Source organism: Carettochelys insculpta, chromosome 28 (assembly GCF_033958435.1).
Source record: "Carettochelys insculpta isolate YL-2023 chromosome 28, ASM3395843v1, whole genome shotgun sequence".
Taxonomy (NCBI): domain Eukaryota; kingdom Metazoa; phylum Chordata; order Testudines; family Carettochelyidae; genus Carettochelys; species Carettochelys insculpta.
This window is the reverse complement of record NC_134164.1, coordinates 8,907,734-8,931,119: the sequence shown is the minus strand read 5'-3', so window position 1 is coordinate 8,931,119 and position 23,386 is coordinate 8,907,734. Positions and strand designations below refer to the sequence as shown.

Genomic DNA, 23,386 nt, shown 5'->3' with positions numbered 1-23,386 from the left:
GCCTGAACCCAAGCACAGTTGGCACAGCCATACAGAGCTGCAAATAACACTGTGAACAGGATGGGGTGTTTCATTGCTAGAGCCTGTGTGCACACAGGCATTTTAAACTGGGAGCAAATCTGCTACCACTTGTCATTCCTCCTGGCTGCAAGAGAATGGACCAGCCTCCTCCTAAGTAGGCCACTGCCCTGACACATCTGCTGCTTGGAAGAAGAGTTTTCTCCTGAGCAGAGCAGTTTGTAGGCAGAGCACACAAGCTGCTTCCATTTTCTTGTAGCTGGTCCACTAGAAGAAAAGGCTCATCCCAGCAACCTGCTCCTGACTCACAGGTGAATGGTGTTTCAAGGGCATTAAGCAAATCTCATGAAGTGCAGAGTCCTGCACTTGGGAGGGAAGAATCCCATGCACTCTTACCGGCTGGGGCTCAAATGGCTAAGTAGCAGTGAACCAGAAAAGGGCCAGGGGATTACAGTGGCTGGGAGGCTGGATGTGAGTCAACAATGTGCCCTTGTAGCCAAGAAGGCTAATAACATATTAGGATGCATTAGTAGGAGCATTTCCAACAGCTCAAGAGACATGAGTATTCCCCTCTATTTGGTGTGGGTGGGGAGCGCACCTGGAATGGTGTGTCCTGGTCTAGTCCACCACCTGTATAGAAGTGATGTGGATGCATTGGAGAGGGTTGGGGAGGGGGCGGCGAGCACATGCTGTATGAGGAGCGGCTGAGGGATTTGAGATTATTTAATTTGCAGAAAAGAAGAGTGAGGGGGTGATTTGATCGCAGCCTTCAGCTTCATGAAAGTGTGAGGGGCTCTAAAGAGGCTGTGCTCCATAGTGACAGCTGGCAGAACAAGGAGGCCATGGGTGCAAGTCAAAGAACGGGCAGGTTGGGGGTGGGGGCGGGGGGTGAAGCCACCACTGCGCTAGGTAATATATTCCAGTACATTGCCCTCCCTCAAGGCCTGGCTGGGATGAGGTAGTTGGGGGGTGGCACCCTGGACTTGATGACCACATGAGGGCTTTTCCAGTCTATGGATCTATGAGAAGGGGCTTGGTGTCCATCAAGGTGTTCACCTAATAAGCCATGCCCAAGCCTGCCAGCCACCCCTTGTGACTGGGCTCTGTGCAGTCAGCACAGGTTTTTTTGTTGAACTAGCCTGTGTCCAGCAGTGCTGCACAGCACCTGTGCATGGTTCGTACCAACTGGGGGGGGGGGGGAGGGAATGGATGACACGTGCTGACACCTGCTTCCTCAAGTGCCCCGGGGGGGGGGGGCTGCAGCCCTACTGGGGCTTGGGCTGTCTGCTCCCTCCGGGGACGCACTGTGTGCACGTTAACAATCCACTGTTTCCGCTGCTTGGATCTCCAGGAGCCAGTGCCATGCTCGTCTTCCATGCGTCGCGCCAGGCTGGGCATGAGCTGTATTTTAGCAGCTTACGCTCATCTGAGCCAAACTACCTGGGCCCCCTCACAGCGCCTGCAGAGGTGCTGCCCTGGCTTCAGGCTGGGCGCGTGGTGCAATGTACAGGACGTTAAGGGGGTGGGGGGAGGGGCAGCATACTAACCACAGGGTAGGGGGGTTGGGCACCTGTTTAGCCATTTAGGTGCTGTTAAAAAGCCGCTGCCCACGTTGCGCCTCAGTGGCTCACGTTTAAATGCACACCCAAGCTACAGGGGCCCTCCTTTTACATATTCGCAACCAGCTTCTCAGCCCTGTGGGCTACATCCCTTATTGAAAGCATGCAATGAAGGTGATGGGCTCAGGCTGCTCTGGCGCCAGGCCAGCCTGAGGAGTTGTGCTTACTTTGGCCATGTCCAAAGATCTAAAGCACAGCATCGGCCTGGTCCCAGTGTTTATTGACTCAGGTGCAGCACCGTACAGGCAAACAGTTCAAACACAGATGGCTCAGTAACATTGTTTTCCTTCATGAGCCACCAGCCCAGTGTAATTATTACAGTGCCAGTTAGGCATTGCCGTAGAGGGCATTTTGTTTAAAACCAGAGCAACACCCCCCCCCCACGACCACTCACTGCACTGGGGGTGAGGGAGGGGTGTGAGAGAGAGAGAGAGAGAGAGAGCGAGCAAGTCAGTCACATCAGGAGTATGTATTAGCCACAGAAATGGTTTCAGCATTACAAGAATCTGCTGCAAATCCACCCCGCCGGCACAGGCCTCTCTCGCGGGACTTCGCACCCGTTGTGTGGTGCAAGCTGTCCCAGTGGCAGTTAAAGGTGAGGTCACAGCTGGGAGGAGCCAAACAGTGCTATCAACCTGTTACTTTAGCGAGCAAACCTGATTGAGTTGGGCCTTCGTTTGTAAAGACAACATGCAGTGCGGGCCTACTGAACCCCCAAGTGCTGCGAGAGGAGTTACAAGTCCTGACAGGTGGATATTCTGGCACCACTGAAATCAGGGCAAAGAAGAGTTAAATCCATGTTCCTAATAGCCTTGGCCTGTATTCTGTGTGCCTCACTCATCTGCTCCCTATCAGGGACGACTGCTGCAGAAAAGGCTCAAAAATCTGTGGCAGGCGGGCAGCATCATTAGAAAAACATTGCACTCCAGAAGCCCAAGGTACTGCTTCCCAAAGGTGTTGGGATGGGTGGGAGGGGGCAGTAACATGGGCACTAACATTTTTTACAAGAGCCCCAGTGTGGGACCCAGGTGTCATGAAATGCTGAGTTAATCTGCTCAGCCAGGGGAGTACCAGAGAGGTGGTGCTGGCAGCAGCGTCAGTAGTTACATGTAAACCCTCAGCTCGAGGCTGGTCAGCTTTTGTTAGGCCCAGGTCACATAGGGGAATGAGCCTGCGTGAAACAAACTGTGAGGCTGGGAAACAGTTCTGAAGAAAATCAGCAGCAGCAGCGGCAGCATGAAATGTTTCTGGGTTCACAAACAGCAGCTTCTAATTCCCACTTCATTCACTGCAGTCAAGGCACCTCCCGGGGCACCGGCAGCCGATGGCTGAGGAGGTCCACGCAGCACCCTGCAATGCTTTATAACTGGAGGGAAAGATTGGGTGCAGCCATACTAGGCGGCATTCCAAGGGCACATTGTATCACAGCATCCTGCTCCTCCACAGGGGACGTGCTCTCAGTGTGGGGAGGGGAAACTGCGCACACGGTCAAGCAAGGCCCCTGGTATTGTTAGACACCTCTGAAGCAGCCCAATGAAAACATGCACCTCTGCAGCTATGGGTGTAATGCTTCACTCTGTCAACCCCCCCGCCCCTACACTTCCCCCATGAACAGGTCTGCCACAGCAGGAGAGCCCCCCCCACCTTCCTGCTTACACAGCTGCCAGCCAGCGTGGGGGCTAGAAGCGAATATTGAACAAGGAACAAATGCAAAGAGCCTGCCAGCAGATGAGGCCGTGGCTGCGGTAGCCCTTCGACGCCTGCAGGCCAATGGCTGCAGCTCCTTGCCCAGCAGAGCCAACAAAGAGGGGTGGATGGAAAAGGTCTGAATGTGAGATGTAACGAAATGCCCCTGGCTCACTGGTAACCCCTGCACAGAGCTAGAGGTGGGGGCGGGGGGGGAACTTTCCTGCCCGGCACGTCACTAGCTCTTATCAACCTGCATTTCTGCTCTGCTCAACATCAGCTGGCTTGGAGGGGGCCCCTGGGAAATAAGAGGCACCAGGGCAGAGGGTTTCTAAACACCCTGCTGTAGCAGCTGGGCTAAGTGTTATTTTACCCCAGGCCCACGAATACACTGATTGCTCAGAGATTGGGGCAGGGAATGGCGCCAGCAGGGCACAGCTGTATAATCTCATGGGCGGGACTCTGCAACTAACATGTGATTGTTGAACATGCCCTGGCCAGATGCACACACGCAGCTTTGGCACTTGCTGTGGGGAAAGGGGCTCCCCGCATACAAGGGCTTAGGAGCGAGGTCCCAGGGAAGTGGGGTTGGCTGCCCTGCAGAGCAGCATTAACCACCCCACGCTGCAGGAGCTCGAGGAAGGCTAAGTCGTCAAGCGAGCGAGCCAGGCCCTGACTTTGCATCCGCACATGCTGTTACTGAGACACACGCGTGCCAGGCCAGCTGGGAAACAGAACGGTTTCACTGCTGCCGTGGGAGGGCTCCAGGTCCCAGCCAGCACGAGTAACACAGGACAGCCCGGAACCTGGCTCCTGCAAAGAGCAGCTGAGGGCATGGGGTGCCATGGGAGGGGCCAGGGGCAGGAGAACACGCTCCACCCACTGTCCCCAAGCAACACCATGCCTACAGCCAGGCTGGGAGAGCTGCTGCCCTGGCTCACAGCTCGCCTGGCTGGGGACTGAAGCACATGGCACTTCCTCTCCCCCCAGCTGTGTGCAAACCACCAGCGGGCAGCAGGGAGCTAACAGCAACACCAACACACCAGTCACAGACACAGGGAGGGGCCAGGACATGCAGGAACAAGTCAAGTCCTGCCTCTAGGAGCCATCACTGGCTACTGCTAGGGCTCTCCCCATTTGTGAGGGTTTTAAAATCCATGGACAGGGCCAGTTCCTCCGCCAGGGGCGGTCGCTTCCACTCGTCCCGTGTCAGGATGTAGCCAATCACCAGCCCAAAGGCCACGAGCAGCAGGCCCAGCAGGTTTGCCAGGATCCCCTCGGGCACAAACGAGCTGTAGGTGGCCCTGCAGGAGCAGAGAGAGGTGATACTGAGGACGGGGCTCCCTCCATGGGGCAACATCCAGAGGAAAACAGTCGCGCTGCCCAGGACCACGCTCCTCCCACCCAGTGCCCAGGAACCTGCACACAACCATCCTGAGCCAGCAGCAGGCTGTGCCCAGCCACTTAGGGGAGTGCTGTCCTCTCCCATGAGCAGTGTTCCCTGCCGGTGGCCAGCCAGGAGAGATTCAGGTGCTATCCAGCCAATCAGCAGAACACCCAGAGCCTGTGTTTCCATTGGTGGTGCACATCCACATATGCCTTGGTACACATAAAATTTATTCCACCCATCGGTGGAAAAAATCAGAGGCAACACTGAACCAGAGACACCTGTTAGTGGCCAAAGCCCAGAGGAGGATCTCATGGTAACATCTGATTGATGGAGGCAGATCAGCTGGCGGTTTTCCTACAGCTGTGTTAGAGCTCTGAGGTGGTGGGAGGAGTGGGGGGACAGAACTGGGAGGAATGGCTGCAGGAAGAAGGGCTTTGAGGTGCTGTTGCATCTCCCAACCCTTCAGAGGCTGGTGCTCACTGACAGCTGACACCGCCCAGCCTGGACATGCTAGAGGAGCAACCCAGGAATCAGCTGGAGGAGTTTTGCCAGTGGCGAGCCGGTACCAGCTGTGAGGAATTCAGGCTCTTGTCACTAGGAAAGAAGGTCCAAACAGTCTTGGGGAAATGCCAATGGTGGGTAACCACTTTGTCCCTACTCAGGCTGAGTCCTGACTGGGTGAAACTAAAACCAGGACAGACATTTTAACAGGGAAGGTGAACTCGAGGCTGGAGAAGAGAGACTCACAAAAACTCTCCCCATCAAACAATCCTGTAAAATATTTTAACCTGCATGTTCCAAGGGGAAACTTCTCCTGCGTCGATCTCCAGGCATCAGGGCCTGGTGGGCTCCACCCTGGGCAGGCAGGGCCCCCAGGGAGCCCAGGAAGGCTTTGCTGGCTCTGCCCAGGGATTCCTCCACATATTTCTGCCACAGAGACCATTGCCTTCAAGAAGAGTCAGATTTGCCTGCTAAGGGTCTGAGCCAGCTGGGGGGCAAAACAGCCCTCTTTGACTCTGAACCCCGCAGGCCCTAACTCTGAGGGAGGATTCAAGCCAGGGTCCAGCTGACCCCTTTATTCAATTTCCTGGGAGCTGCCAGCATATGGCATGAGTGTCTTTCCTCCAGTCTCACCAGGGGCTGGTGCAGTCCCGGGGCAGAGGCTGCAGCCCGGAGGTTCCTGACACTTACTTGATATTGAAGAGGAGCAACTCTGTGATGCCCAGCAGGCACGTGGCAATGGACAGAACAAGGAGGCAGATGCCGAAGAAGATGTGCTGAGGTTTGTACTTGCTGCGGAGTGAGAAGGAGGCTCCAGGAAACAGGAAGAAGCTGAAGCCCATGAGCCACTGGAGAGGGAGAAGAGAATGGGGCTTAGGGGACCTGAAGAGGGATTTGGTTTTCATACAACAGGCCTCAGACATGGGAGCAAATTAGTTCCCGTCCTGACTAAACAAGGCTTGGTGATTGGAGGCCAAGCCAGCCACACACTGCTCACATGCTGGCACCATCCCTAGTTCCTGCCTCCAGCCAAGAGTGGAGCTTCAAAACAAATCCTCTGGGGAATGACTTAGCCAAGGACTGAACCAGTGGGTGGCAGGACTGGGGGCAGAACCCAGGAGTCCTGACCACCGCCCCCACCCCCTCCCCACTCTAACCACTGGCAAATGCTGCCTGTCAGGTCCAAACTTGTCCGACAGCTCCCCTGTATCTCCAGAAGGGCTCCCTCCTCCTCCTCCTCCTCCTCCTCACCTGGATGAAGTAGATGCTGAAGGCTGTTATCCCGCACCAGCTGTGCAGGCTGTACATGTCAGCAAAGCCCTGCTTCCGGTGGTAATCGAACACGGCGATCACACCTGCGGGACAGGAGGTGGTGACCGGTGAGAGCAGGGCTCCCATGTTAGCCGTGTGCATACATGCGTGCATGCAGGGAGGCCAGCTGCAGGGTACCAGCCTGACGTCACTGGCCTATTTTGTTATCAGTGGCATTATCACCCAGCAGGGGCAGCATAGCCCCCAGCCGCCGGCTCTGAGCCTGGGGAGCCACGGCTCTGCTCTCGCAGCCTTCAGGGAAGATCTTTTCATTGCAGCACAAGGAGGGATTTCAAAGCCTCCTGGGTCAGCACCCCACTGCTCATGGATAGGCAGTGGCACTGCCACCAGGGCCCTTCCAGGCCACCCTTCCACCGTGCTGCTGAGACTCACCCACCAGGGCGATGACCAGCGCGAAGAGGTGGAGGAGCCCGTGGAGGACCTTTGCAGAGCGCTTGGTCTCGTTCCTGAAGACCCGGTAAACCAGAAGAGCTGGCGGGAGAAAGGAGCGTGAGACAGGCAGGACCAGCCTCCTCCGCTCTGCAGCCCACAGCAAAGGGACCCCTCCCTGGGGCCAAGGGGGTTAAGCACATGAAACGCAGCCTGGGAGAGGCTCCCAAGGAGGGGGGAAATCAGCTGCGGCAGAGCCTCAGTGGCTGACTCGTGCTGACGGGAGCAGGGCGCTAGCCTGCTCTCCCCACTGCCCGCGACAAATTGAATTTGTTACAATTCATCTTTCTGTTCAGCCGCAGGGAGTGTCTGGGGCCACCTGCTGACGCGCGTTCCCCAGAACAGCTCCGTCCAGCCAGCTGGGAGCCAGGTACTGCCCCTGGAGGCTTTGCACCATGGCATCAGTGTGAAACAGAGCCAGCTGCAAGGCCAGAGTCGTTCAGCCCTGCTGAGAGCACGACACACCTGCGGCATTTGGAGCACAGGGCTCACCAGAGACAGGGGAGGGGATCAGGTAGCCCAGCACCCAGGCAGGACAGATCCGTACCCAGTGCCAGGCTGTCCATGAGCCTGACGATTTACAGGAACCTGGCCCTCCAGCTACCACTGCTACTGCAGCAGCAGCTGGGGCCCCAGACCTCTTTAAATTGCCTCCAGAGCACCATGCAGCGCAGCTCTGAGTGCTGGATGCAGAGGTCCAGAGCCACAGTCCAGGCAGTGCTCAGGCCTGGATGCCCTGGCCCAGCCCTCCCACGCACACAAAGCTCAGGCCCCTCATGCCTTGCCTGGGTGCCCACAGAAGTTGTCGGCCCCACCCCTGCCAGTACAGACAGGATTGGTGCACCTACGACCTCAGCTGCAGGCCCCTCACTAACGCCGGGAGCCAGCATGGTGCCCTGCTTCCTGAACTGCATTACCGTCCTCAGTGCCACAGCCTAACGCCGCCACTGCCCTCAGCTGCGCACTGGAAGGATTTAAGCTGTAGCAAATGCAGGGCTGGGGCCAGGTTTCAAGACAAGTCCACGTAAATCCGGAGGAACTCCATGTTTAAAGGCTGCATCAGATACCCCAGATCTCCAGCAAAGCAGCTGGAGGTGCCCAAATCACTGTATGGTCACTTGTGGAGAGCTGAATTAGGTGGGTGAATGCCCTTCCCCCTCCTCTCAGCCCCCCAGCAGTTCTGCTTCCAGACCCCAGCTTACCGTCCCCTTGGAGGAAGACCATGCCAATGACCATGCAGAGCGGGTGGACGTTGAACTGCAGCAAGCTTTCCCAAGCAATACCGCCACGGAACTGGCCCATCCAGGCTCCAGTCATGGCCACCACTGTCAAACCCAACAGCTGAGAGATGGCCAGGTAACAGGAGAGCCCTGCTGGGCTGGAGGGCCTCGTAAGACTGTCCTCCATGCCGGGCGAGGCCATGGAGAAAGCCTCAGGCTGCAAGAACAAGGAGACAGAGGGATCAGCCTGGGAGGATGGGAACACTGGGTTGCCCACAAGCACTGAACGCATTTTGCACTCCACATCCCCATGCCTGCAGACTCTTCTCAGCCAGCCACCTTCTCCTGAGACCCGGCCTCAGCCTGAAGCCTGTTCTAATTTCAAATGGTAATCACAAACCTGCTGTTATGTCCCATCATTCAGCCAGAGGTCTGTGATCAAAAGAGCAACAAGGGCTATTTTTTTGGAATTCGGCAAAAAGCTCAAGAGTTGCGACACCCGCGAATAGGAGACGGTCCTTCATATATAACCTCAAGCCACACATCTCACAATGCAATGCACATATTAAGGGGGAGTTATCCAGTGTTTTGAGATCACACATTGTTTGCTGTTAAACATGAGTTGTTCATTGTTGGGCTTTTAGATATTCACTGAACTATCGAAAATAACCAGGAGAGAGATTTGGGTTTTTTTTTTGTTTGTTTTTTTTTAAACTTTGCTGTTCTAGCATCGGGAGCCACAAAGAAGTCCTTAAAGAACCACATGTGGCTCCAGAGCTGCAGGCTGCAGACCCCTGCCTCATCCCATTCGGTCTCAGAGCCATGTCTCCCCAGAGCAGTTTGCTACTCTTCTTCAGGCAGGAACTTTGACTCCTAAGTCAGCCCCCCTCACACCCTAACAGTACCCAAAGAGTGGCCACCCAGAGGCCCTTGGTCCTTTCCTTCCACCCAGTCATTTTGTCCAGCCAGCCCAGCTATTACTGAACAGTACTCCAACTGCACTGTGTAACCACTTACTGATCACTATTGCATCATTTCTGGAGACAACTGCGTAATTCTAGAAACAACAGAGCAAATCTGTTTTACAAGAGTTGCACACACAGCAGCAATGGGAGATGTATGGGATCAAATCCTGATCTTACGTACATCTGATTTTTTTTTTCAACTGAGAGAAAATGTCAAGAATGCACATGCTAGGCTCCAGATGATCTTTGTAGCCAGTAAAGTTGCATAGATGTAACTGTAACTGAGACTAGAATGACTAATGATCTATGCCGGTGGTTCTCAGCCTTTCCAGCAACATGGCACACGTCAGTGAGACAATTCCAAGGCACGCCCACTTTTTTCAGCTGAGTCAATTGCTCATAAACATCACATTTACTGCGGTTATGCTCTTCCTAGAGAGGTTCGCAACACAGCAGTGCACACAACAAGCTAAACAAGGATCAAATGTATTAATGTTTCAAGTCCACCACAGAATGCACCACCCAAGACAGCGGACACAGGCACATTTTAAAAATCTGCTCAATGCTGTTCAAAATTTCAGCAGTTACTCGATTACTCGCAACTGGGGGAGGAGGCTCCTGAGAGCAGGCTCCTCTCCCTGCCAGCCTGTTGGACTAGCTGTTAAACCATGTCCCACCTCCAGCAAGCTCCTGCCCTCTGTCCCTCCTGCTTGTCACAGCAAGATGCAGGAGGCAGGACCCCCGCCAGCTTGTTTGGGCTGGGAAGCAGCATTTCAGCTGCCTCCTGGCATGAACAGGGTCCTGTGGGGTCAGCATTTCCCCTCATGGTGGCTCTGCAAGGAACTACGGTTGTGGGGGGGGGAAATCGAGAAATTCTCCAAACACCCTCCCACCCACCTGCAGTGCAGCAAGGGGAAATTGACACAAGTTCAAGGCACACTTGGGCAGTTCGCACAGGACACTGATTGAAAACTGCTGACCTAGAGAAATGCAGCTGTAACACTGGGCTGTCGGCATACTGACAGGCAGCACTTGGCTCTTGGGGTTTGAGTGCCAGAGGGGGGCAGGCCAGTTTCTGTGTCTACACCACAGAGATAATCCCCCGGCGCCAAGTCTCAGAATGCAGACGAGGTGACTCCAACTCACAGGGCTGGGGCTGCTGGGCTTCAAAATGACAGCGAAGCCAAAACTGGAACATCTGCACTGCTACCCCCACAAGCCTGAATCAAGTGTCCCACTCATGGTGGTCATGGGGCCTGGGCCATGCCTACACTAGGCAAAGCAAGTCGACTGCAGACATGCAATTCTAGCTACGGCAATTGCGTAGCTAGAATCGTTGCATCTGCACTCAGCTTAATCAGCCATCCTTAATGAAGAAGGTCAATGGGAGTTGCTCCCACCAACGTCCCTTACTCTTTGCATCTCCCAAGGAGTACAGGGGGGACTGTGACCCCTGAGACACTGATTTTGCGCATCCCTCCCATACATGCAAAATCGAACCCCAGAAGATTGACCCTTGGTGGGTCAATCTTCTGGGCTAGCGTAGAGTAGCCTTGGACTGCACTCTAGACATACACCTGGGCCTGGATTCCCCCGTGGGGGATCTCCTTCTCAAGAGATGGGGAAGGAGTGGGCCAGAGACAGGACTGCGGGTTTGGCAGTCCAGTCCACCCAGCTCAACAGCAGCTTTCAGCGTCAGCCCTTAGGCTAACCCTTCTCCAGCCTGGATACAGACAGGAGCTTCCTGGTTTGCCTGACCAGCTTGGGCTGTTAATGATCTCCAGTGCTCACCTGGTACAACAGGTCTGGCTGCATTACTTCGCCAGGTGGTGGTAACAGACACAGCTGGAGATTTCCCTCTCCTTATGCACCTTCCCACTTCGAACCATCTCTCCTCTTATCCTCATGGGGCACACTCGTGCCTCCTCCCTCCAGCTGACACCAGGGTTCATCTTATTTAGATTACAGACTCTCTGGGACAGGAAATGGCTTTTTTTTTTTTTGTCTGTTTGTACAGCTGGCACACCCTGGCAGTGGCCCATGACTGGGCTCTTCTGTATGACTGCAAAGTAAAAGACATTCATATGACTCTGGGCTCGTAAAGCCTTTTTATAAGTGGGTCTCACTAGGGCAGCCATTTGGTGCCTGGCCTCAGGGATGTGACAATCGCAACTTTTTTTTTTCTTTTTTTTTACAAAGCAAGTTTACACAATTGCACACATAATTGCAGAAAAAAGCTTGAAACCTGAATCCTAAAGGCTCAAAGATATAAAAACTCTAAAAGGAGATTTAAGACAACGCAGAGTGCGATTATCATATAACAAGAGGGTACCCCAGAGAGGGAGTATCTACCAACTCACCTTGTATTAATATGTTACAGTATATACAGTATATGTATTGCTTTTTATGCATTCTGAATTAGGGTTACCATATCTGACCTTTCAAAAATGAGGACACCTCTGAGAAGGTGTGTATTTATATCGGTCTGTACCAACTCACTTTGTATAAATGTACTATATATACTGTAACACATTAATACAAGGTGAGTTGGTACAGACCGATACAGATACCCACCTTTTCACAGGTGTCCTCTTTTTTGAAAGGTCAGATATGGTAACCATAACCCAGAATGCATTAAAAGCAATATTTTTGCAGGAAAAAAATGGACTTTTGCAGTGATTTAAATAATAAATGTCTCATTATTTTTACAAATAAGCCTGTTGCATTTAAATTAATCTAAATACAAAATATAATCTCTCAAAGCATTTAAATACCAAGTGAAAATGCTGAACCCATGAATCACTATCCAAACTTTTGGGAGGGGGAAGCTGCTTTTATATATAAAGATGTTTCCAACGCAGTTCTAACTTTTGAAGTCTAGCTTTAGGGATATGACACAACAGATCATGTACTGTATTAAGGACTTGCTCCTAACAGGGACCCAGCGCTGCTAGAGATTGGAAACGTCAGCACAGGCATTAGGATCTGGGCTCTAATCCTAGAAGACACTGTCATATGTTGCATCACGTTCGTCCACTGAGCCAATCTGGGTGGTCACATCCTCCTATTTTAGACCCTCTCCCTAGCAGAGCTCAACTTGGGTCAGTTCTCACCCACCATAGAAACACACTCCGGCTCACTGAAAATCCCGATAGGCCTGCTGACCCCCAGCCCTCAATTGGATGGCTTTGGCACTTCACATAAATGTACACAGACAGAGATACAAACAAACAGAAATCTACTTCTCAGCTGCCTCAAACATCACATGCTGCAGAGGCCTGCAGGTTATACGAGCAGACGTCTTGGGCTGTTGTTAAGCAGACACAACACCACAGTCTGTAAGAACGGTGGGAAAATGGATTTCCTGACCTCCTGATCCAGATTGTTCAGACATGACCACGTCATCATCTTCAAAGTCAGAATCCTCTGAGGAGCAGTTTTTGTTTCAAATGTTGATTCATTCTTGAAGCAAGCAGCTTAAACTGCAGCGAGGGAGGTTTAGGTTGGACAGTAGGAAAAACTTCCTGCTTGCCAGGGAAGTTAAGCACTGGAATAAATTGTAGAGGGAGGTTGTGGAATCTCCATCACTGGAGACACTTAAGAGCAGGTTGGATAAGGGTCTGTTCACAGTGCTCCCTGAACAGCTCGCAGGTGTGCCAGGAAGGTTTGGGAAATACACTGCTGGCCTATATTTTCTGCTATTAAAACCAGATACAATGTTACTTCTTTGTTGCTATGACACCTGATTAAATTACTTCATGTTGGTTTTGTCATATATGTAGCTGTTTGCAGGAGAGTTGCTGGTGCGGGGCGGGGAGGGAGTCTTGGAACAATTTTTTTTAAGAAAATCTTCATAGATGTTCTGCACAAAAATATTATTGTTTGCTGTTGTGTGGTCTCTAAAGGTTTCAGAAACACATGGTCTAGACAGTGCTTGGTCTTGCCATGAGGGGAGGGGACTGGACTTGATGACCTCAGAAGGTCCCTTCCATTTCTATTGTTCCACGATTCTGTGTTACACAAGAGGAACAAGGCTCATGAGCAGAGCCAGGTGACCTGGGCAAGCCATGTCCTCCCTCCCTTCCAGGAGCATATGGGAATGTTCATGGAAAGCAGTTTTGACATTCAATTCTGCCCAGACACAGCAGTGGAGACAACTGCCCACCTGGCAGTTAAGGTAAAAGGGCCTCATATGGGCTACATGATCTATTCCCTAAAACTGTAATAGGGCTACAAAGTAACATCTGCTAGGAGGTGGCATGTGCTAGATCATGCTGAGAGTCTAAACAGAAATGGTGTTGCAAACCTCTCCAAAATCCACATGTGCATAAATCAGCTCAGCCTGGAAATGCATACACCAAGGCAGGGTCCAGGACAGACCTAGTGGTGTAAACTGGCTGTCATTGGTCAAGTGGTCCCCGAGACAGCAGCAGTTCCCTCACTTCCGCCCAAATCCCATTTTAAAATTTCAACTTGTTTTTTTTTTTTCTGGCCCAGAAATAGGGGGAGGAGCCCACCGGCTGTACCTGTATGGACCACATCACACCAGAATGGCTCTGCTAGACACTTACACCACCGCTATATATCCTGAGCACAGAGCGAAAGAGCACTGGGTTGAGAGCAAGACGACATGAATTCACTCTCCCCACTCTGTTATTAATATTTCTGTGCATATTAAAGAGGTTTTCATTGACCCAGCCTTCCTTCCCCTCCAGCCTGGCCTCAGGGTCTGGCAACTATCTATCTCCCTGTGTTGCCGATAAGATAACGGACACTGCACAAGGTCACTTTAGGCAGACTCCAATATTGCAGACACAGGCCTTGTTGCTAAAGGCTGAGCAAATGAACAGACAGGCATGTGAAGTTTGCAGGTCTGCCTCTGTAGCAACTGCTTTACCACGTCTCTGCTGGAATCAGGAATCCTATTTATTGCGCAAATGACTTGCAAAGGCTCCAAGAGATAAACGTGAAGGTCCCCATTCGACCCTCCTGCTGACTCGAGTGCAGGCATTGTGCTTCCACAACCAGAACTTCAGTTCCAACAGCCCAGCCAAGTTTGCCAGCCAAGTGTTTCAAACCCCCTCTCGACAACCCATCTGCAAAGGAAAAATCAAACCAGGTTGAACAGACAGACACAGTGAGGGGCCTGGCAGAGGTTCTACACGACATGGGTGGGACAGCAAAGAACAGAAGCCACCTCCTAGCCAGGCTGCCTCTCCACCCTGTCCCTGATGCCTCTGTGTCAGCAGGGCCTTCATCCCTAGATGTGGAACTTCAAACTCTATGCACAATTTCGTCATTTCCTTGTGCTCCCCTGTCTCTGCATGGCCCCTCTTGTCTTATACAGAGAATGATAGATCTGGAAGGAAACATGAGAGGTCAGTCAGGTCCAGTCCCCTGCACTCATGACAGGACCAAGCACCATCCTGACCAGTGTTTCTTAGACTATGTTCCGTGAACATTGGTGCTCCACGAAGAACTCTCAAGTGTGCCAGGAACATTTGGAAAAATAATTCAAAGCATATATTTTACGTTCTTAAAACCAGACACAAATGTTACTTCTTCATTGCTGATACCTGATTAAATTACTTCATTTTGTTTCTGCTCTATATGTTGCTGGGTTGTTTCTTTTTCTTTTCTTTTTTGTTCTGACAATTTTTTTAAGAAAATTTTCACAGGTGTTCTGCACTAAAAAGTATTATTGTTTGGTGTTCCATTGTCTCAAAAAATATAAGAAACACTGATCTAAACCATCCCTGACATGTGTTTGTCTAACCTGTTCTTAACATCTTCAGTTACGGAGATTCTACAACCTCCCTAGGCAATTAATTCCAGTGCTTAGCCACCCTGACAGTGAGGACATTTTTCCTAAAGCCCAACCTAAGCCTGCCTGGCTGCAATTTAAGTCCATTGCTTTTGTCCCATCCTCAGTGGTTAAGAATAACAACTGTAATCTCTCTGGGGCAAGACCCCCTACTCGCACAGGCCAACTGGACCCTCCACATGGTCTGAGCAGCAGCCCTGGCATGCGTGGGGGTGAAGGAAGCTGCTGGTGGTTGATAGAGCAACACTGAACTGCCTGTCCTTTGTTTGGCCAGTGTGACAATGAATAGTTCATCTTTAAGGCTAACAATTGCCTGCAGTTAGTTTCCTGACAGGCTAGGGAAGCACTCCCCAGCACTGAAGGAGGACAGGACAAGGACCCTCTTTCCATGTCACATGTATTTCTTTTGGAGAAAATCTAACCATGCCCTAGCTCTCAGCACTGGGGGTAGGGGTTTCAAAGTCACTCAGTCTAGAACAGGGCTGGCGAACACATGGCCTGCGGGCCAGAATCCAGCCTGTGGAGCCTTTTCATCTGACCCATGGAGCTGGCAGCTGTGCCATTCTGAAAGCTGGCTGGGCAGCTCTTTAAGGAGCCATTTGCAGCTCCAAACACTGATGCCGCACTCCTCCTCTGGCTCCCAGCCCTGCCATGCTGAGAGAGTAGAGCTCAGTTTAATTGGTTGAATGGCTGGCGGGAGCGATCTGGCTGTTAAACCAATTAAACTGATTCCCACTATTTCAGCTGGGCAGGGCAGAGACCCGCACACGCTGGGGGAGCTGCGCAGCCGGGCTGAAGCGGAGATGGCAGCCCAGCAAATGTGCAGCGGGGGACGGCAGCATGTGGAGCTCCTGTGTGAGGTAAGTTAATCCTGGGTTTGGGGCTTCAAGGGCTTAAGCATGGGGTCAGGTTTGGGGTTACGTGCAGTTAAGCCTGGGGGTGGGGGGAGGGGTGGTTTGGGGCTATTTTGTGTTCAGCCCCCCAGAACATGTAAAAAATTGCCATGTGGCCCCTCTGAAAAAACACTGGCCCCCCTGGTCTAGAAGGAGCTGGGAGCAGATGGCAGCATGTTAATTCCTCCCTGATGTTTCTGTGTAAGTGATGGAGGCAGATTAAAGAGGGCAGTTGACACAGGAGATTTATTAAGAACACACACACTTCACTCCTAGCCAGAGCTGCAGGCTTTATTAGATCATATCCGATAAGTGGATTAAGACAACTGGCTTATTCTATTAGAGTGCATTGCAAATGGCAGCTGTGGGGGGTGGGAGGGGGGTTGCAGCCTGAGGGCAGAAGAGGCTCTGGAAGGACTATCAGGAATCAAAAAGCAGCAGGCACTGTCCCTTTGGGAATAATAAGGGACTGGGTCATAGGAGAGAACAGAGATGTCTGACTCACGCTTAGGGAGAAGCGCCCTATCTCTGGGGGCAGGGGCACATGGCACGCTTGCAAACCAGCGAACATGGAGCAGTGATGTCAAGCCACCCACCAGTGCTGGGATGAGAGATCGTCACCAAGAGAAATCCTGTCGCTGCCCAGGCAGGAATGGAAGGGGGAGGAGAAAGAAGATGTGCAGCCCCTTTGCACAAGCCATAATCTCACACGTGCTCCCAGAATTCCTAGCCCTAAATTACATCACCTCTGGACAAATGTCCATTTGTCCACCCGCAGTACCACACAGCTGGGGGTTTGTCAGCCTTGGCTCTCCTAGAAAGAGAAACAAAGAGCCAGGGGAAAGGTGTGTACAAATGCCAACAGACACCAGCCCTGGTATCACCAGCTAGTTTTAGGGCACAGTCTGCAGAATCCAGGGGCCTCCAGCTGCGCTCACTGTCCATCTCAGGTGCTGGGGGAATTCACAGGGCAGCTCCCACGGCGGGGAAGAGACACGGTTATGGTGACAGGAGACATTCCCACCAGCAGGACAGAATTTAGGTGGCCCTGGTAATGCGTGGGCCAGTCACATGCCCTCCTTTCTCAGGAGCAGACACCAAAAGAGAAAAGTTCAAGATAGGCAAAAGAGAAGGTGCAGAGAGAAAAAAGCATGACCTGTTCCCCATGCAAGGGGGAATTATTGCCCCAAAAGTGAACTCTACATAGCTAGAATTGCTGCAAAAGTCTCACGTGCAGCTGACTCAGGAACCAGCCGCCTCATCGTGGCAATGCTGTTAACATGAGTCAGCCTGGATTGTAGCTGACTGTAATTGTTCTGACTTGATAATTGTGTATTGCCCCTTCAATAACCAGATTTTCCAAAGATCTCAGCTCCTGTCTAGGTACCACTGTAAGTAGCCAAATTTACAGGATTGCTGAGCATGCTGGGCTACACCATCCGAACCTAGCCCCAGTTGTGCATCCTACACATTTGAAAATCAGGCTCTTACCTTCTCCAGGATTCCTGGTTGCCAGAGAACATCATCTATTGTGTGTTCAGGACTGAATGTTACAGAGGAAGGAAACACTCCTCATCTGCTCTAATGCTGACGTTACTTTTGTTTTCTTAATCCAAAGTAAAGGTTACTCTGACTTAGCCACATGGCTGCTCTTTGTGCCTAGAGAAAAATAACAAGACCTAGGGCTAGAGCCTCAGAACAATTACCATGTAGACTAACCTGATAGCACGGAGAAGAACAGAGATGTGTTTTCTTCTGTTAAAGGTCCCCTCTAACTGATGTCACACGGGAGCTATTTTCTTTGAAGGAGGGAAAAAAAAGCTTGACAAATCTTATTGCTAAGGTTAGGATTTTGTCACCATTAGTCTTAGTAAAAGTCACAGACAGGTTGCAGGCAATAAAAAAATATTCACAGACACCCATGTCTTTTACTAAAATATTTGGGTGAGGCGGGTGACAGGGAAGGACTGAAACCCAAGCCCCAAGAGGCAGAGGGGGAGAGCCAAGCTCCGCACCTGAAACTGTCACAGGATCCGCGACTTCCATGATATAACCTTTTCCTTAATTACTGCTTAACACAGGTTAAACCTCTCTAATCCGGAACGCTCTCGTCCAGCAACATCCATAATTCAGCATGATTTTGGTTAGCCGGATGATCACTTATCATGGGTGTGGCCATGTTTCCCATGGTCCAAAAATGTTTGTTCCAGCTACGAGAACAACAAGAAGTCTTGTGGCACCTTATAGACTAACATATTTTGGAGCATAAGCTTTCGTGGGCAAAGACCCGCTTCATCAGATGCATCTGATGAAGCGGGTCTTTGCCCACGAAAGCTTATGCTCCAAAATATGTTAGTCTATAAGGTGCCACGAGACTTCTTGTTGTTCTCAAAGCTACAGACTAACACAGCTACCTCTCTGACACTTGTTCCAGCTACCTGTCCTGGCTGTTATTTAGCTGTAACTTACCCGTAAATATCTTCTATGAGCCCAGGGAGCAGTGGAAGTGTTGGTAATGTGCTAGAAAATATCGACCTCCCATCATCTGGCAAATTCTCTCATCCAGCACCAGTCAGGTCCTGAGGGTGCCGGACTACAGGGGGTCAACCTGCAGCATCAAGGGAGTTCCTCCCATCTGCTCTCACCTAACCAGCAATGGAAACCCTCTGTGCAGGACAGAACACTGCAGCGCTATGTTTCAACACCAGCTTTCCTCGGCCCTCTTTGATACAGATAGCTATATGGAGATATACGTATCTCATAGAGCTGGAAGGGACCTTGAGAGGTCATTGAGTCCAGTCTCCTGCAGCACGAAGCACCATCCTAGACAGATTTTTTTCAGACTGTTTGCTCCAGACCCCTCAGTGGCTCACAACCTGGGTTTACAAGGCCAATGGTCTAACCTCTGAGCTATCCCTCCCCCAAAAATCTAACACGCCCCAGACCCGTGAAAGGCCCCCCTCAAGGACCAAACTTGCACCCCTGGGTTTAGGAGGCCAATGCTCTAACCACTAAGCTATCCCTCCCCCCAATTGGCCCAGCCCTTCTGTCACTCAGTCTGCTGCTTGCTTCCTCTGAGTATCTCAAGCAGCTGTCAGGGATGCACAAGGCACTCGGCGTGGGGAAGAGAAACTTAGGAGAAGACCAGACCTTAAAAGAAAAACAAGACACAAACCTGGAGCTGCTACTTCCAACCCACGATCTAACGGGCACATGTAACCCAACCCGATAAATACTAAACCTCTGCTGGAAAATACAGAGGACAGTCACAAGTCCCACCTCACAAACACTCAGTGTCAAGAACCTACTACTTGGGTTGGTCCGTGCTGCTGTTGCTCAGAGCCCATCCGATACTCCCAAAATGAAAGCCGAGAGCCTCCAGACTAAACTAGTCAGAATTAGACTCACGTGGGCTCCTCGGGAGTCAGTCCACGGCACACTTCAATCTCAAACAGCAGTGAGAACAGCCTCCTTGCTGGTCAGCATCAGCTACCAAGTGAAAGCTGTTCACCCAGAGCGCTCAGCTGCGCCTGCTGGTTCAGGCTAGGTTAATCACCTCCTGACAATCATCCTCAGCTAAGCAGTTAGCAACCTGAAGCAAGATGCCCAATTAAGGTCCCCACTGCCTTCTGGAAAATGAACACCCAAAAGCAGTTAACCCACTCTGCATCACAAGCCAAATGCCTTGCAACTGTAAGAAATGGTGAAGCACCCAGCACTGGTAAAGATCCGCTTTCTCTGGACACTGCAAACCCAAGGGCAGAGCACATTCATGCTATTTCTGCACCCGGTAATTTAGCCACCAAAGCGATCCCTCCATGGACACTGGAATCAAATGAGAGGCACATCCTGTCCGGGCCCTGAAACAAACCTTTGACCAAAACCAAAGAACTCACCCTAACATGCGTTTTCAAAGCAGGTGACTTAACAGAATTAGAACATCAGAGAGAGAAAAACCCTATCTGCCTGCCCAGTCTATCTGCAGTGCCCAGTGCTGGTCTCTGCAGGTCACTTTCTACCCTTGTCCAATCCAGTTTGGAAAGGCCCCAGTAATGGCGCTTTACCCTTTCAACCGAATGCTGTTGCACCATCCAACACTGCTCTCACACTGGTGGTTGTATCGCAATAGTCAGCCTAGGCTTTTCCCTGACTTCATCCCACTACTTCTAGCTAAACCTCAGGTTAATATACAATGCAAGTCCCTCCCTCTCTGACTTAAACAGTCTGTAAATATTTGCAGAGCATCATATCCTTCCTTAGTCATCTCTAACTCAGCTAGAAAACACCCAGCTAGACTTTTTAGAGCTAGATTTGCACAAGAACGCATAGATCAGATGCATGTTGAGTGCTGAACTGTTGTGAAAACCTAGACTTAGTGGCACAGTTGCAGCTGCTGGGCACTTTTACAGCTCTGACAGCTAAGTACGCAAGAGTGGGAGCAGTTCTTCTGGAGTCAGTCCTGACTGGGGATGCTGAGCTCTGGGAATTCTAGGTCTTGTCTTAAAATTTCTTCATGAATCAAACACTTCATGTCAGGTTAGTTGCTGTGCTCTGAACTCCCTCCAGGGTCAGCACTGTTCTAGTAACTCAGTGCCCAGAATGCAATACTATCAGTGGGGGAACACCTTGCAGCAAACTCTATCTCCCTGCTCAGTGAATGCAGTATCTTTTTGAGGAACTCATCTGGTCCTCATTATTGCAGCATAGGAGAGCCTACAATTTTTAATGCAGTTAATCCTCACACACCCCTCAGAGCAAGGGAAGGGCTCTTATGATCATATTACAGATGGGAAACTGAGGCACGGACAGACTAAATGACATGACCAAGGTCACACCAGAAGCAACTGAGTAGGGGGCCTAGACTTGTGCCCTAACCACTGTGCAACACTTCCTTTTTGCAATCCAGGATTACACATCCCATTGCAAACTCCTCCCTAACCTGTTGCTCACTCTTGCCCTTAGGTCATGTTTTCCCAAACTGGGGGGTCTGCACCTTTGGGTCTCAGAAGCACTAACGGGGGCAGGATGGGGGGTCTGCAGCTTTGGGGCTCGGCGGCGCTAGTGGATAAGCGTCCCGGTGGGGCTCGGAGACACGTGCCCCCGGCGACGGGGAAATCTCAACCCGAGGGCGGGGGGAGGGGCGCAGCTTTCGGGAGCTTTGCCGGGGGGTGGGGGGGCGACACCCGGCCCCCTCCGACCGGAAGCTGCGGGGATGGGCGCCGTGTCAGACTCCCGCCCGCCTTGCCTCGGCTCGTACCTGCGGGGGTCGTCGGGGCAAAGAGCCGCCGCCTGTGTCAGCGCCGCCGGACTGGCCCGGCCCTTCCTGCGCCCGCGCCCCGGGAAGCGGCTCCGCCGGGAGGGGCGGGCGCGTGCATCGGGCCGCCGCGTTGCTATGGCAACGGCCACGCTGACTGGCTGCCGGCCGCGGAGGGGGCAGGTACCTGGGCCGTGACGCCAGCGAGTTCGGGCGCGGTGGGGGGGGGAAGCAGGAGTGTGTAATGCTCGAAGGGGGGAGGGGCTGGGTGTGCAAAGCAGGAAGGGGGTGGGGCAGGTGAGTGTGTAACGCTCCAGGGGTGGGAGGGGTGTGCACCTGCGGGGGGCAGGGCAGAGGAGTGTGTAACATGGCAAGTGTGAGCACCTGGAGCAGGGAGGGGCCGTGGTGTGTTTCAGGGGCAGGGGTTCTGGGGTGTGCAGTGTGCCCCTGGGGTGGGATCTGTGTGGGGTGTTGCTGTGCAGCGCTGCCCCCCCCCCCCCCCCCAGTCTCTGCAAGCACAGCGAGTGAAGGGGGAGCAGCTCCAGCTGGAACCAGGTACACATCCCGGCCTGGCCAGAAGTGGCTGTGCAGAGCATGGGAGGTGCCCACCTCGGGGGGGGGGGGGGGGGGGGGGTGCAGGGTTCGGCACGGCGGCCACTACTGGGCCCACACAGGAGCTGCAGCTTCTCCAGCACCAGCCTCGGCCACAGCCTCCCTTGTTCTGCTGGGGGGCGGGGCAGACCCACCCCAGTCACCATGCTGCCACTCAGCTCCTGTGCCCCAGGCTCTGCTCTGCCCCCATAGGCAGAGTGACCATCTGTCCCATATTTGGCAGGAGAGGCCCGTATTTGGGATGCCAAAAAGGCAGCCCTACTTATCTTTTAAAAGGGACTCCTTGTGCCCTGTTTGGGCCCTCTCCCCACTGACCTTTTCCACCTCTGGCCAGAGAGCACATGGGTCACTTCCCTGAACCTTGGGAAGTGGTGGGGGAGTGTGGGCAGCTGTCATGTCCCTGCCACTTCCCTGGGCTCCTGGCAAGGGCCAGGGGCTGCCTCCACTTTCCCGGCTCCCCGGGGCTTGGTGGAAACAGGAGGAGCTGCCCCTCCCCCACACATCTCCCTGTCCCATATTTGTGACAGGAAGATATAATTGCCCTACCCAAGCTCTCCCCATGTGTCCTCAGCTCCGCTCTGCCCCCACAGTCCTGTCTCCACATGACCCCGGCCTCTGCTGCATTCAGCTGTCCCCACTGTACCCACTGCCTCCTCTGCTCCACCTTCACCTCTCCCTTCTGTGCCCCCAGCCCCTTCTGGGCTCCTGTTCAGCTCTCACCCCTGTGCCCACACCCTCTGCTCTGCCCCTTCAGCTCTCCCTTCTGAGCCCTAGCCACCCCCTACTCCCCTGCCTTCTTTCTGCCCCCACTGCCTCTTTACCCCTCTCTCCACCACCTTTCAATTTCTTCTGCTCCCAGCCCTCCACCCAAACCCGTCTGTTGTCAGTTTTGTGCAGCTCCACGTATGACATCATGAGAATTGTATTGAGCTAATTTGCATACTTTAAAATAACCCTAAACTCTCAGACCTATCGAGGGTGATAAGGCCGTTGCAGAGAGACTAAATGAGTTTTTTGCATCTGTCTTCACAGCTGAGGATGTGAGGGCCATTCCCAAACCTGAACAATAATTTTGAGGTAACAAGTCTGACGAACTGTCTCAAATTGAGATGTCATTAGAAGAGGTATTGGAACAAATTGACAAACTAAACAGTAATAAGTCACCAGGGCCAGATGATATTTTCCCAAGAGTTCTGAAGGAGCTCAAAAGTGAAATGCAGAACTACTAACTGTAGTTTGTAACCTGTCGTTTAAATCAGAGTCTGTTCCAGATGACTGGAGGATCGCTAATGTGACACTAATCTTTAAAAAGGGCTCCAGAAGTGATCCTGGCAACTACAGGCCAGTCAGTCTGACTTCAGTACCAGGCAAACTGGTTGAAACTCTAGTAAAGAACAGAATTGTCAGACACATTGATGAACATAATTTGTTGGAGAAGAGTCAACACAGCTTTTGTAAAGGGAAGTCGTGCCTCACCAATCTATTAGAATTTTTTGTAAGGGTTAACAAGCATGTGGACAGGGGGGATCCTGTGGATGTAGTGTACTTAGATTTTCAGAAAGCCTTTGACAAGGTCTCTCACTGTAGTGGGTCAGTATGGCCTCCTGCAGACCCGGAGGCCTGGGAAGCTATGCAGAGGCCCT

At 52.2% G+C, this 23,386-nt stretch overlaps 1 protein-coding gene across 4 annotated transcripts; it reads right to left on the bottom strand.

The window, feature by feature from the left end:
• Positions 1 to 1,840: 1,840 nt before the first annotated feature.
• Positions 1,841 to 21,233, bottom strand: CYB561 (cytochrome b561). 4 transcript variants are annotated; one of them, XM_074979085.1, is made up of 7 exons: positions 21,135 to 21,206; positions 17,597 to 17,676; positions 8,178 to 8,412; positions 6,919 to 7,017; positions 6,466 to 6,569; positions 5,905 to 6,062; positions 1,841 to 4,627 (listed from the first exon to the last, which is right to left on the bottom strand). In XM_074979085.1, the coding sequence occupies exons 3-7, from the start codon at positions 8,395 to 8,397 to the stop codon at positions 4,432 to 4,434; spliced, it is 777 nt and encodes a 258-aa protein (XP_074835186.1). In that variant the 5' UTR covers positions 8,398 to 8,412; positions 17,597 to 17,676; positions 21,135 to 21,206; the 3' UTR covers positions 1,841 to 4,431. The 4 variants fall into 4 exon arrangements, with proteins under 4 accessions (XP_074835186.1, XP_074835187.1, XP_074835185.1 ...); XM_074979086.1 differs by lacking the exon at positions 17,597 to 17,676 and adding an exon at positions 17,369 to 17,536 and having other exon boundaries at positions 21,135 to 21,165; XM_074979084.1 differs by lacking the exon at positions 17,597 to 17,676 and having other exon boundaries at positions 21,135 to 21,233.
• Between the last annotated feature and the right edge of the window lie 2,153 nt (positions 21,234 to 23,386).

What these genes read in the sequence shown, in the direction of transcription:
- CYB561 (XM_074979084.1), bottom strand. Translation starts at nt 8,397, where the DNA reads ATGGCCTCGCCCGGCATGGAGGACAGTCTTACGAGGCCCTCCAGCCCA. An exon ending in GCTGGTCATCGCCCTGGTGG is followed by an intron (nt 6,570 to 6,918) that starts GTGAGTCTCAGC and finishes CCTGTCCCGCAG; the next exon opens with GTGTGATCGCCGTGTTCGAT. An exon ending in TCAGCATCTACTTCATCCAG is followed by an intron (nt 6,063 to 6,465) that starts GTGAGGAGGAGG and finishes CTCCCTCTCCAG; the next exon opens with TGGCTCATGGGCTTCAGCTT.